This window comes from Oryctolagus cuniculus, chromosome 1, assembly GCF_051225735.1.
Source record: "Oryctolagus cuniculus isolate XC-2025 breed Fujian yellow rabbit chromosome 1, ASM5122573v1, whole genome shotgun sequence".
NCBI classification, from domain to species: domain Eukaryota; kingdom Metazoa; phylum Chordata; class Mammalia; order Lagomorpha; family Leporidae; genus Oryctolagus; species Oryctolagus cuniculus.
Window position 1 is genome coordinate 32,915,022 of NC_142867.1, and position 12,924 is coordinate 32,927,945.

Sequence of the window (12,924 nt, forward strand, 5' to 3'; positions counted from 1 at the left end):
CTACTCCACTTATGATCCAGCTCCCTGCCAATGCACCTGGGAAAGCAGTGGAAGATGGCCCAAATACTTGAACCTCTGTACCCACATGGGAGACCCAAATAAAGCTCCTAGCTCTTGGCTTCGGCCTGGCCTAGCCCTGGCTGTTACAGCCATTTGGGAAATAAACTAGCGAATGAAAAGTCTCTCTGCCTCTCCCTCTAACTCTGCCTTTCAAGTTAATAAATCTGAAAAAAAAAATAACTATAGGAAAAATTAAAAAAAAAAACAACCTGATGGCTGTAGGCATGAGGGATACAAAGAATAAGCCATAGTCCTTGCCTTTGTGGGATTTACAATCTGGTGAAAGATGCAAGTAAACCAACAACATCTGACTTTGTAACTATCTGAGAGTTACAAAAAAAACTAATGAAACTATGCAATGAAAACACAAGAGGCAGTTAAATCCCATCAAGTAAGGAAAAGCTGACATGAAAGACTTTCACTGACTTCCAGACCGTGTGTATTTGCATTTTGATGGATCAGTGATTCACTTTCAAACCTAAGGAATTCCTAGGATAGGAACTTTTTTTTTTTTTTTTTAAGCAATAATGTACAAAAGGAAAAACTTACTGGAATATAGTGTTATTGACTGAAGGAAACATTTCCAGAAGTGGGAAATGCTAGTGATCTAATGAACAAGACAACTAAGCAGTCACCTTACCTGTCTTCTGGTAGTTCAGCTGGTTGAATCCGAAAGTCTCCATTTACTACAATTTCATGGGCTAGAGCCATGTTAGTGACTCCCTTCGCTGTCTCTACAAGTTCTTCTACTGTCACAAATCGAGCAGGGCTGGCTGCAACACAAACCCAGTGTAAGAGATTCCCTCCCATAGAGTAAAATTTCTCCAAAAATAGGGAGAAAGCATCAGTTTTTATTCCAGGAAATATTCTGCCTTCTGTTGAAATCTTCCGGCATTTTCAAACAGCTACAGAATCTTACCTATTTCATCTTCATTTTTTTTTTTAAGTTAGAAGCCTAAAAGCAGAGATCATTTATAATTTTTGAAACATCTGATTTTCACTAAGCTTTTCACTAAATGCAAAATGATTACAGTAAATTGAGGCTTCGATACACTCTAGTTACAGATTATCATTTCCCTTGGGGCCACGCTGTGGCGCAGGTTAATCCTCCACCTGTGTTGCTGGCATCCCATATGGGCAACAGTTCAAGTCCTGGCTGCTTCTCTTCCAATCCAGCTCTCTGCTATGGCCTGGGAAAGCAGCAGAAGATGGCCCAATTCCTTGGGCCCCTATAACCCGTGGGAGACCTAGAAGCTCCTGGCTCCTGGTTTTGGATCGGCTCAGCTCCAGCCATTGCGGCCATTTGGGGAGTGAACCAGCAGGTAGAAGACATTTCTGTCTCTCCCTCTGTCTCTCATTCCACCTCTCAAATAAATAAAATCTTTTAAAAAATAAAAAATAAGAAGATTATCATTTCCTTAGTAAGTGGAAAGCTTATGTTCTAACTCTTGCCTCCTATTTGTCCTAAATGGAAAAAAGGGAAACATTCAGTATTTTTTTTTTTATTTTTTTCCTTTTGCCTTTGGTTCACCCTCCAATGGCGCGCCAGCCGTGGCGGCCATTGGAGGGTGAACCAATGGCAAAAGGAAGACCTTTCTCTCTGTCTCTCTCTCTCACTATCCACTCTGCCTGTCAAAAAAAAGAGATAAGCAATATCACCAGTCTGCACAGGATTTAATGGTTAAAGATATTTTGGGGGGCTGGCATAGCAGGTAAAGCCAATGCCTGTGATGCTAGCATCCCATAGGGGTGCTGGTTCATGTCCTGGCTGCTCCACTTCAGCTAAAGGCCTAGGAAAAGCATCAAAAAATGGCCCAAGTGCTTGGCTCCTGTCACCCAAGTGGGAGACTTGGATGAAGCTCCTGGCTTTGGCCTAGCCCTGCCCTGGCTGTTGCAGCTATCTGGGGAGTGAACCAGTGGATAGAAGATCTCTGTTTCTCACTCTCGCTATAATTCTGATTTTCAAATAAAACAAATAAATCTTTTAAAAATAAAAAGGATCTTGGATTAGTGACAAGTTGTTTTCCTTTTCCTTCTACTCTTCTTTTGCTCACACACACACAAAAAAGGAACCAAATCTAAGAGCTGGTCATATCCTGTCTGGTAAAAATCTTTATTTGGTCACATAAGGGGAAGCTGGGAAAACTCTCAAAATTCCTCTTCACAAAATTTATCTCAACATTTCCAGAGAATATTAATAAGAATACAAGATGGATACACAAGTAAAATGGGCTTTGTGAGTACTGGTGAAATAAATACGCATAATCAGAGCCCAGATATCTTTTCAAGTCTCATTATCAAGATGTCAACATTTCCCAAATCAATCTATAGATTAAACACAATCTCAATTAAAATTCCAGCAGGTTGGGGTAGATGTGACTCAATGGGTTAAGTCACAACTTGGGACCCCTGCATCCCATGCTGGAGTGCTGGTTTGAGCTGATCTAGCTTTCTGCTAACATATCCTGCAAGGCAGTAGATAACAGCTGAAGAGCTGGGGTCCTGCAATCTAACGTGGGAGACCTAGATGGAGTTCCAGGCTCTTGGCTTCAGCTTGGCCCAGTCCTGGCTGTTAAAAGCATTTGGGGAGTTAACCAGATGACGCTCACTCTTTTAAGCAGATGAAAAACTTTAAGAGAAGAAAAGTAAAATCCAAATGATTATTTAAAGAAAAAAAAAATCCCAGCATGTTTCTCTTGAAATTGCCAAACTGGGGCCAGCGTTGTGGCACAGTGGTTAAGCTGCCACCTATGACACCGGCATCCCACACGGGCACCAGTTTGAGTCCCAGCTGCTCCATTTCTGATCCAGCTCCCTTCTAATGTGCTTGGGAAAGCAGCAGAGGATGGCCCAAGTGCTTGGGCCCCTCCACTAATGTGGGAGCTTGAGATGAAGCTCCTGACTCCGGGCTTTGACCTGGCCCCACCCTGGCCATTGTAGCCATTTGGGGAGTGAACCAGTGGCTGGAAGACCTTTCTCTCTGTCCCTCCCTCCCTCCCTGTAACTCTTTCAAATAAATGCATCTTTTTTTTTTTTTTTCCCAAAAAAATTGCCAAGTTGATTCTATGGAAATATGAAAGTATTTTGAAAAATAATAAAATTAGAGTACTTACACTAACAGATTTCTCTTTGTTCAATAAAGATTTATTTATTTACTTTTTTTGAAAGGCAGAGCTACAAAGAGGCAGAGGCAGAGAGAGAGAAAACTCTTCCATCCACTGGTTCACTCCCCAGGTGGCCACAATGGCCGGAATTGCACCAATCTGAAGCCAGGAGCCAGGAACTTTTTGCAGGTCTCCCATGTGGGTGCAGCACTTGGGCCATCTTCTACTGCTTTCCCAGGCCACAACAGAGAGCTGGATCAGAAGTGGAGCAGCCAGAACTTGAACTGGTGCCCCTATGGGATGCTGGCACTGCAGGCAGTGGCTTTACCTGCTATGCCGCAGCACCAGCCCCACTAACTGATTTCAAGATTTGTTTAAAAGGACAATAATCAAGACTGGTTTTGGCATGAGGATAAACATATAGAGCAATTGGCAGAGCAGAAAAAAGTACACACATATGTACTTTAGTGTGTGGTCAATGAGGCTAGGGCAGTTTGATTTTTTTTTTTAATCACATAGTGCCAATAATAATTAGATTATCTAAATGTGAAAGAATGGATCACAGGCCTAAATATGAGTCAAGACTATATTTCTGGGGATAGCACTGTAGTGTAGTGGGTAAAGCCGCTGCCCGTAGTGCCAGCAACCCACGTGGGCAACGGTTCAAGTGTCGGTTGCTCCACATCCGATCCAGCTCTCTGCTATGGCCTGGGAAAGAAGTAGAAGATGGCCCAACTCCTTGGGCCCCTACACCCACATGGTAGACCCAGATAAAACTCCTGGCTCCTGGTTTCAGATCAGTCCAGCTCCAGCCATTGCAGCCATTTGAGGAGTGAACCAGCAGATGGAAGACCTCTCTCTTTGCCTTTCAAATAAATAAATCTTAAAAAAAAAAAAAAGACAAAGACTAAGATTTCTAGAAGAAAATACAGATAAAAGTCTTTGTGATCTTGGATTAAACAAATATTTCTTAGATATAAAAAAACTAAGTTTACTAAAGATAAAATAGGATTTTAATTTTAAACATCACTTTGATATGGGCCCTTTATTAGTCTGTTGGCATTGCTAAAACAAAATACCCGAGGCTGGCTATTTTACAAAGAAAATATTTTTATTCAGTACACAGTTTTGGAGATTCAAGAGCATGGAGCCAGAATCTGCTCTGCTCTAATGAGGGCCTCTCAGCAGATGGCATCACATTGGCAAGAGTAGGCATAAAAGAGATCAAATGACGAGACAGGAAGCCAGAGATGGATTCCGCAGCCAGGCTTGCTCTTTTATAACCCATGCTCACAGGAACTAACCAGGGTTCCCACGAAAGCGCTAATCCCATCTGAATGCAATGCACCCGTGGACCTAGGCTTCATCTTTTACAGGTTCCACCACCTCAGTACCACTACAGAGGACACCAAGGCTTCCGCACATGAAAACCCTTGGGGTCAAAACACACTTAGACCACAGCAGACCTTCATGAAAATGTAAAGAAAGCTTCCTTGGCCGGCGCCACGGCTCACTAGGCTAATCCTCCGCCTTGCTGCGCCGGCAACCGGGACAGAATCCGGTGCCCCTCTTCCAGGCCAGCTCTCTGCTGTGGCACGGGAGTGCAGCGGAGGATGGCCCAAGTGCTTGGGCCCTGCACCCCATGGGAGACCAGGAGAAGCACCTGGCTCCTGCCATCGGATCAGCGCGGTGTGCCGGCCGCAGCGCACCGGCCGCGGCGGCCATTGGAAGGTGAACCAACAGCAAAGGAAGACCTTTCTCTCTGTCTCTCTCTCTCTCTGTCCACTCTGTCAAAAAAAAAAAAAAAAAAAAAAAAAAAAAAAAAAAAAGAAAGAAAAATAAAAAAAGCTTCCAGAGCCCCCCACCCAAAAAAGTATATACACACAAATGCTGATGCACTTTTTTGCAGTTCCAGGATCCCTTAAAACTTGATCACAGGTCCCAGAATAGGGACTCCTGCCTTAAGAGCATAACTACACAGTTTCAGACAATACAGACAAGTACTGAGTTGACACTAATTTGGAGTCATGCTGTCAACTCACAGAACACCAAAGGCAAGGCCATCAAGCAAAGAACAACTAAACACCTAAACCAAAAGGCCTCTTTTATCAGAAACAGAAGGGAATAAAACTACTAGGTCAGCCATACACACCCACATTTGAACAATCAATCCTGGCACCATGAGATGCAACAGATGCCATACATTAATAGGAGTAATAACAACTAATGCACTGCTCTGAGCATGTTGCATGAATTCATTTAATTTTTAAAACTGTTAGGTAGGAAGGTAGATATTAGCCTGTGTGTGTGAAAAGGGGCTAAGGGAAAAGATAAGAAGTTCGTGTGGGAAGGAACATAGCAACCTTAGAAGCAATGCTTTGGAAGCAGCCCAGTATGTACACATCAGAAGTACTGCCCATGTCCAATAACCATGGCGGGGGGGGGCGGGGGGGTCCCAGCCCCACCCCCGGAAACATCCCAGGCCTAGCAGCAAGCGGGCTATTCGGTCTGTCAAAGCCTCAGGAGGAATTTCATGTCCCAAAAACACTTTGCCCAGCAATATTCCAGAAGAGGGAAGGGGAAGAAGCAAAAGAAGGAAGAAGTGGATCCCATACCCCTGCAAGCCCCAGTCTAAATGCAGACTGGGCACTCAGTATCTTGCTGAGTCACCCCAGCCTGTCTGGTGTACTCTTCAGTAAACTTTGCCAATCTGTGTCTCATTTCTGTAATTCTTTTAAGGAGGGGACAAGAAGCTCTGTCTCGGTCATCTCTGGTAACAAAACCACCTGAAGAGACAGACGTATTTTCCTTGTTTTAAAGGTGGGAAAACAGACGATTTCTTGCATATTGGAGAGAAGGCCTAATAAATGCATGACGTGCTTCCAGCATGTTTCCCTAGAGATAATGTGACCTATTATTTTATCAAACCTACCTGATAATAAGCCACAATAAAATAGGACCCATTAATGTTTGCTGTAAAAGTATATTGACTAGCCGGCACCACGGCTCACTAGGCTAATCCTCCGCCTTGCGGCGCCGGCACACCAGGTTCTAGTCCCGGTCGGGGCGCTGGATTCTGTCTGTCCCAGTTGCCCCTCTTCCAGGCCAGCTCTCTGCTGTGGCCCGGGAGTGCAGTGGAGGATGGCCCAAGTGCTTGGGCCCTGCACCCCATGGGAGACCAGGATAAGTACCTGGCTCCTGCCATCGGATCAGCGTGGTGTGCTGGCCGCGGCAGCCATTGGAGGGTGAACCAACGGCAAGGAAGACCTTTCACTGTCTCTCTCTCTCTCACTGTCCACTCTGCCTGTCAAAAAAAAAAAAAAAAAATAATAGTATATTGACTAATAAATTAGCTGGAAAGGGTTTTGATCATTCTGGAAGAAACACACCTCAAACCCCAAAACCTTTGCACTTCTGCCAAATATGTAAAATTACTGATCACCCACACTTTAAAAAGACAGCATCAACACTGACGTTCTTAGACTATGACACTCCCTCTTAAAACTCTCATTTTTGGACTCACTTCAAAAAACATTCTCAATAAAAGACGTGAATAAGTCAGGGCATTGCTGGGAGTATGCGCAGAAACTGCCATCCTTTCATCTACTAGACTTGCTCCCTGCCAGGGATCTGAAATGACTCCGCCAAACACAGGCAGCAAACAGAATGCTCTCAATCTCACGGGAACCAGGCCCCCGGGCAGTGAAGTTAGGGTGTGGCGAACTCACTCACTTTTTATTTTTAACCTGCACAAGCACAACCCTGGCCGGAATTGCTTTCCCCTTTTCAAATACTATTAATTAAACCTGCAATTTATACGCCACCCTCTTGTTTCTCAGAGCACTTCAGAAAAATTACAGTGTTACTGAGACTGGAGACACAAACATTCTGGACATTATTCTAAAATCTTAATTTCTCATGCAATTGAAAAACCACAAGCAACTAGGCTGCCATTTGAGCAACTGCTGCCTTTTTTTTCTTTTTTTTCTTTTTTTTTAAGATTTATTTATTTAGCCAGCACCGTGGCTCAACAGGCTAATCCTCCACCTAGCAGCGCTGGCACACCAGGTTCTAGTCCCGGTCAGGGTGCCGGATTCTGTCCTGGTTGCCCCTCTTCCAGGCCAGCTGTCTGCTGTGGCCCGGGAGTGCAGTGGAGGATGGCCCAAGTCCTTGGGCCCTGCACCCCATGGTAGACCAGGAGAAGCTCCTGGCTTCGGATCAGCGCAGCGTGGCGGCCGTGGCGGCCATTGGAGGGTGAACCAATGGCAAAAAGGAAGACCTTTCTCTCTGTCTCTTTCTCTCACTGTCCACTCTGCCTGTCAAAAAAAAAAAAAAAAAAAAAGATTTATTTATTTAAAAAGCAGATTAACAGAGATTGTCCATCTATTGGTTCACTCCCCTGATGGCTACAATGGCCAGGGCTAGGCCAGGATCAAGCCAAGAGCCAGAAACTTCAGCTGGGTCTCCCACATGGGCGGCAGGGGTCCAAGTATTTGGGTCATTTTCCACTGCCTTCCAAGGCACATCAGCAGAAGTTAGATGGAAGTGGAGCAGCCAAGACACAAACCAGCACTCCAATATATGTCAGTGTCAGGCAGTGGCTTAACCCGCTGTGCCACAGTGCAATGCTGATTATTGACAATGCTACCGCACAAGTAGTATTAAACCCTAGCTCAGGGCCACATGCACAAGAAAGCCTGATTATTTGCATTCCATCTGCATAAAATTAATCCTGTGTATAAACTGTTGAGAGGAAATGGCTTTAAGTTTAAATGAACTTAATTATCTTGTAACCACACAAGATATATTCAGATGCTATACTGTCATTGGTTCGATTTCATTGAAAGAAACAATGAATAATTGACGAAAAACTATATATGGGTGAAATGGTCATTTTTCTATCCAATTTCATTGTTTATAGCCATTGTAATATTCCCACTAAACAAGGGTCTTTTTGCTTTTTACTTGTTAAACTTCTTATTCCGTGAAGCACTAAGCCTTTTTACTGTGATGTAAGTTTAAAATAAGTTATCTCAAAAACTGAAAAAAAAAAAAAAAAGTTAGGAGGGTGGTAGGGAGGGAGGGCGGTTTTATCATGTTTAGACTTGTACCTATAAATCATACTGAATCTGTTAAAAAGTAAAATGAAAAAGTAATCTGAGAAGCGACGCCGACGCTGCTTCTAAGCAAAGCCAAATTTGCTTACAGTGAGGTCTGCGCACCCTGTGGGGGCTGGGGGAGTCCGACTTGGCTTTGTCCTGCAAAGCTTCATCAGAACGTTCCGCAGCATCTGCAAGGCCTCGCTCAGGATCACTCGATGTTGATTTTCCTGCTTCTTTTACACTGGACTTGTCAAGGTTTTCAGACATTCTCAGTTCAGTTTGAATGCTTTCCTAGGAAAGAAAAAACAATGAACCAAGAGTTCTAGCTCTGTTGCAACTAGCAGTGTGATTCTGCACAAATCCTTCATCTTTTCGGATTTCGGTTTTCTCACCTATAAAATAAATGGACTGGGGTCGTCACTGTGGCATAGCAGGTAAAGGCCCAGTTCGAGTCCTGGCTGTTCCACTTCCCATCCAGCTCTCTGCTATGGCCTGGGAAAGCAGAAGATGGTCCAAGTGCTTGGGCCCCTGCACCCACGTGGGAGATCCAGAAGAAGATCCTGGCTCCTGCCTTTGGATCAGTGCAGTGCCAGTCGTTGTGGATAACAGGGGAGTGAACCAGCAGACGGAAGACCTCACTGTCTGCCTCTAACTCTGCCTTTCAAATAAATAAATAAATCTTAAAAAATAAATGGACTTGCTAAGATCTTACTCAGCTTTAATACTGCACTTCAGGCCGGCGCCGTGGCTCACTAGGCTAATCCTCCGCCTTGCGCCGGCACACCGGGTTCTAGTCCCTGTCGGGGCGCCGGATTCTGTCCTGGTTGCCCCTCTTCCAGTCCAGCTCTCTGCTCTGGCCAGGGAGTACAGTGGAGGATGGCCCAAGCACTTGGGCCCTGCACCCCATGGGAGACCAGGAGAAGCACCTGGCTCCTGCCATCGGATCAGCGCGGTGCGCCGACCTTTCTCTCTGTCTCTCTCTCTCACTGTCCATTCTGCCTGTCCAAAAAAAAAAAAAAATACTGCACTTCAATGATTAAACAGACACTTGAAAAGCAACACCCGTGATTTATCAAATTTGTGGAGCTCTGATAGTGTTAAGTTGGGATATTTCTGACCCAGGCCCAAGTACCATGTCACAAGAATCAGGGCCTGAAATTATTAGAAGGTGACATTATAAACTGCTTGCTTTTAGTTTAAAAAAAGGAAGCGATTCAATCTTAAGTTTTTGAATTTTGTTCCTGAGCGCTGATAGGGAAACTCCTTGGATATAATGCTTTTAATCAGGCTTCCAAGTGAATACACAGAGCTGTAGAGCTGATTTCCTGACTCTATCATGTGGATAAGGTATCTGGTGATAACAATCAGGACTGTAGACTTTTTTTTTTTTTTTTGACAGGCAGAGTGGAGAGTGAGAGAGAGACAGACAGAGAGAAGGTCTTCCTTTTGCCGTTGGTTCACCCTCCAATGGCCGCCACACCACACTGATCTGAAGCCAGGATCCAGGTGCTTCTCCTGGTCTCCCATGGGGTGCAGGGCCCAAGTGCTTGGGCCATCCTCCACTGCACTCCCGGGCCACAGCAGAGAGCTGGACTGGAAGAGGGGCAACCAGGACAGAATCCGGCGCCCCGACCGGGACTAGAACCCAGTGTGCCGGCACCGCAAGGCGGAGGATTAGCCTAGTGAGCCGCGGCGTCGGCAGGACTGTAGACTCTTATGCAGCATTTAAGAGAAATGTATGGGGCAAATATTTTCATTAACTCATTGCCAGACAATAGGAAAACATGGCAAATAAAGTAAGAAGTTGCAAGTAACTTAAATACTTGTGATTGGGTGGAGTTTTCATTCTTTCAGGTGATTGGTATAGGATTGACACCTGACACTTAGGTTTGCAGTTATTCAAGGGCTTTTTTTTTTTTTTTAAGATTTATTAGAAAGGCGGGGGTGGGGTGGGGATGGGGTTAGAGAGGATCTTCCATCTGCTGGTTCACTTCCCAGATGCAACAGCCAGCGCTGGACCAGGTCAAAGCCAGGACCCAAGCACTTAGGTCATCATCTGCTGCCTCTCCTAGGTACATCAGCAGGAAGCTGGATCCGAAGCAGAAGCAGTACTTGATCCCAGGCACTCTGATTTGGTATGCGGGGTTCCGGAGCAGCAGCTCAGCAGAGTGCACCCAATAAAGCTCTCTGAATTACACAAAATCCTTTCATTAAAGCCACAGCCCCCTCCACCCCCCGCCCCAGGTTTTCTATTCCTAGGGTGTTTCTCATCAAGGAAGAAGACACAATGTTTCTGCATTAACAATACTGAAAATAATTAGCATTTGTACTGGCAGCACCTGAAGATCCTAAAACACATCCATATACACTAATTAGGCTCTATTACACACCCGAGAGATAGTCAAGGGATCAAAAGAAATGTTGACTGCTCCAGGGAGGCCTGCCAGACTCTTCTACACATTTGACAGGAATCACTTGATACAATTATCTGAGATTTTAGGGATCTCCATTCAATAGAACAAAGTTACTGGAACTGAAATTTTTCAGGCCTTTATTACTAACAGGAAGGTTATTTTAATTCATTCCCTCCTTCCAGTATCATTTTACCTTCCAACACCCATCTCCTCAGCTCTAAATCCTATTAAGGGTTTGGAAATGCTCCAAGAGCCAAAGGCTAACAGTAACCAGCATATTCCATAAGAAAGGACAAACACAAACACTCCTAATTTTATCTTCCTCACATGATGAGAAGCAGCCCAGAACGGATGAAGTAATTCATCGTGCGCAGGGAAGGGGAAAGGCAAGAGTTCTAGGTCTCTAAAGCTCAGCTGAGTACACTAACCCCATCCTTTTAAAATTCAAGTCCTATCTCCGCCGGGATACTTCATCACCACCCCCACCCCCACCCGCGCTGCTAAACCTCCCGTTACTAGGGATCCCGCACGATCACTGCCTTAAATTCAATTCAAAATATGCTCATTTGAGTAAGACTAGAAAGATGAAAATAGTCTACAAAGGGAGGTATTCGTGCTTACAAGGAACCATAATAAAACTTAAGCACTAAGGGTGGCATTTTGAAACGGTTCGGGATCTTAGGAATAGCAGAGGGAGAAACTAATCCTGCCTGGAAGGAGTATGGGAAAATCTTCCCGGAAAAGATGACACTTGAGCTGGTCTTTGAAAGGAGTCGGATTTCACTCAATTTAAAAAAAAAAAAAAAAAAAAAAAGTAGGGAAGGGGGGAGGGGCACTTCACTGGCTAAGTGACAAAAGTGGGAGACGGCCGACGGCAAACGTGTCACTTTCAGCTCTGTAAGAACTCTTCACCCGGCTTTTTTAGCTTCCTGCAAGCCAGGACCAACCACATTCCCCACACCTACGGCACACGCACAGGTGAACTCCCCCAGGTAGATCCCCACTTAGTTTGGCTGCAGCGTCGAATCCCTGTGTCATCCGGGATGCCACTGCGTTGGGGAGCGCTGGACGCTGGCCGCAGCCACCCCTGGCCCCCTGCGAGCCGCGCACTTTGGGGGTCTCCCGTCTGTACAATGGAGCCAGCCCACCTACCGCCTCGGTATGGGGAAAGAGCCAACGCGGGGCCGGGCACCCAACGGCTCTCCGCAAATGGTAACGAACGAGATGCCGGGGCCACAGGAACCATTCACCTGCTCACACTGCGCTCGCTCGCTCACTCACTCAGCAACCCCGAACAAGCCCACAGACGGAGCCGAGGGTGCCGGGATCCTCGCACCTGCGGGGAGGACCGGCATCTGTGGGAGCCGCACGCGGGCCCACGCTGCACCCCAGGGGCTCCCCGCCAGAGAAAGGGGCTCCGTCCCGCGGCGCGGGGAGTCGCTTCCGGCGGCCCTCAGTGCCGCTCCCCCCACCTCCAGATTCCGTTGTAAACAACTGTTTGGGCAGCGAGGGAGTGGCCGGGCCGGCCGCGGGCGAGGGAAGCCGGGCGTGCCCGGAGGGCGGCCTCGAGAGGTGGGCTCCACCCGCCCGGCGTCCCTGCCTCTTCCTCGCCCCCGCCTGGCATCGCCCGGGCCCGACCCGACGGGGAAAAACAAACAAATGCCTGTGCCTGCGCCCTCGCGCCTCCCGTGCGGGCCCCGCCAGCCTCCGCGCCCGCTCCCCTCACCTGTCGCGGAGTCGCCGTTCTCCCTGCTGCCTCTCCCGCCGCGAATCAGCGCGAGGGGCGGGCGCCGCGGCACAGAGGCGGGAGCGATGCGCGGGGGGCAGGGGCGGTTCAGCCTCGGCCCCTCAGAGGCCGCATCCCTCGCCGCGCTGCGGGCGGTTCTCCCTGCCCGCTTCCAGTGGGCAACAGCCAAAGGGGCTGCTCTCGAGCGTCGGGAAGCGGGGAGGTAGCACTTATCCCGGCGGCGCCTGCTCCGCTCAGGGAAGCGCCATGTTTTTGTACGGAAAGGCGGGCGGCTCGCAGCTGGGCGGCGCCATGGTTCTGTACGGAAAGGCGGGCAGCGCGGCAGCTGCCAGCGACCTGAGAGGGACGCAAGGGAGAGAGGGCGGGAAAAGGAAAGGCTCTTCGGGCGCAATGGTGATCAAAACCTTCCCCGCCTGGGCTTTGAAATTTAAATATTCCGTCATCCCTGTCACTACCCAAAGTTTATTCCTGTGCCTTGGTTTGGGTGGTTAAAGGTA

General features: G+C 47.1%; 1 protein-coding gene across 8 annotated transcripts in view; it reads right to left on the reverse strand.

The window, feature by feature from the left end:
- TCP11L1 (t-complex 11 like 1) overlaps positions 1–12,924 on the reverse strand; it is a 47,623-nt gene that overhangs the window by 33,683 nt on the left and 1,016 nt on the right. The window contains exons 1-4 of one of the 8 annotated variants that reach the window (XM_089327706.1): positions 12,407–12,663; positions 11,833–12,016; positions 8,371–8,557; positions 701–833 (exon numbers count right to left, since the gene is read on the reverse strand). In XM_089327706.1, the coding sequence (XP_089183832.1) occupies positions 701–833; positions 8,371–8,533 (296 nt within the window). In that variant the 5' untranslated portion in view covers positions 8,534–8,557; positions 11,833–12,016; positions 12,407–12,663. Of the gene's footprint in view, positions 1–700; positions 834–8,370; positions 8,558–11,832; positions 12,315–12,406; positions 12,667–12,924 lie in introns of those variants that run through there. The other 7 variants (XM_008269545.5, XM_008269558.5, XM_008269518.5 and 4 more) reach the window with 7 other exon arrangements.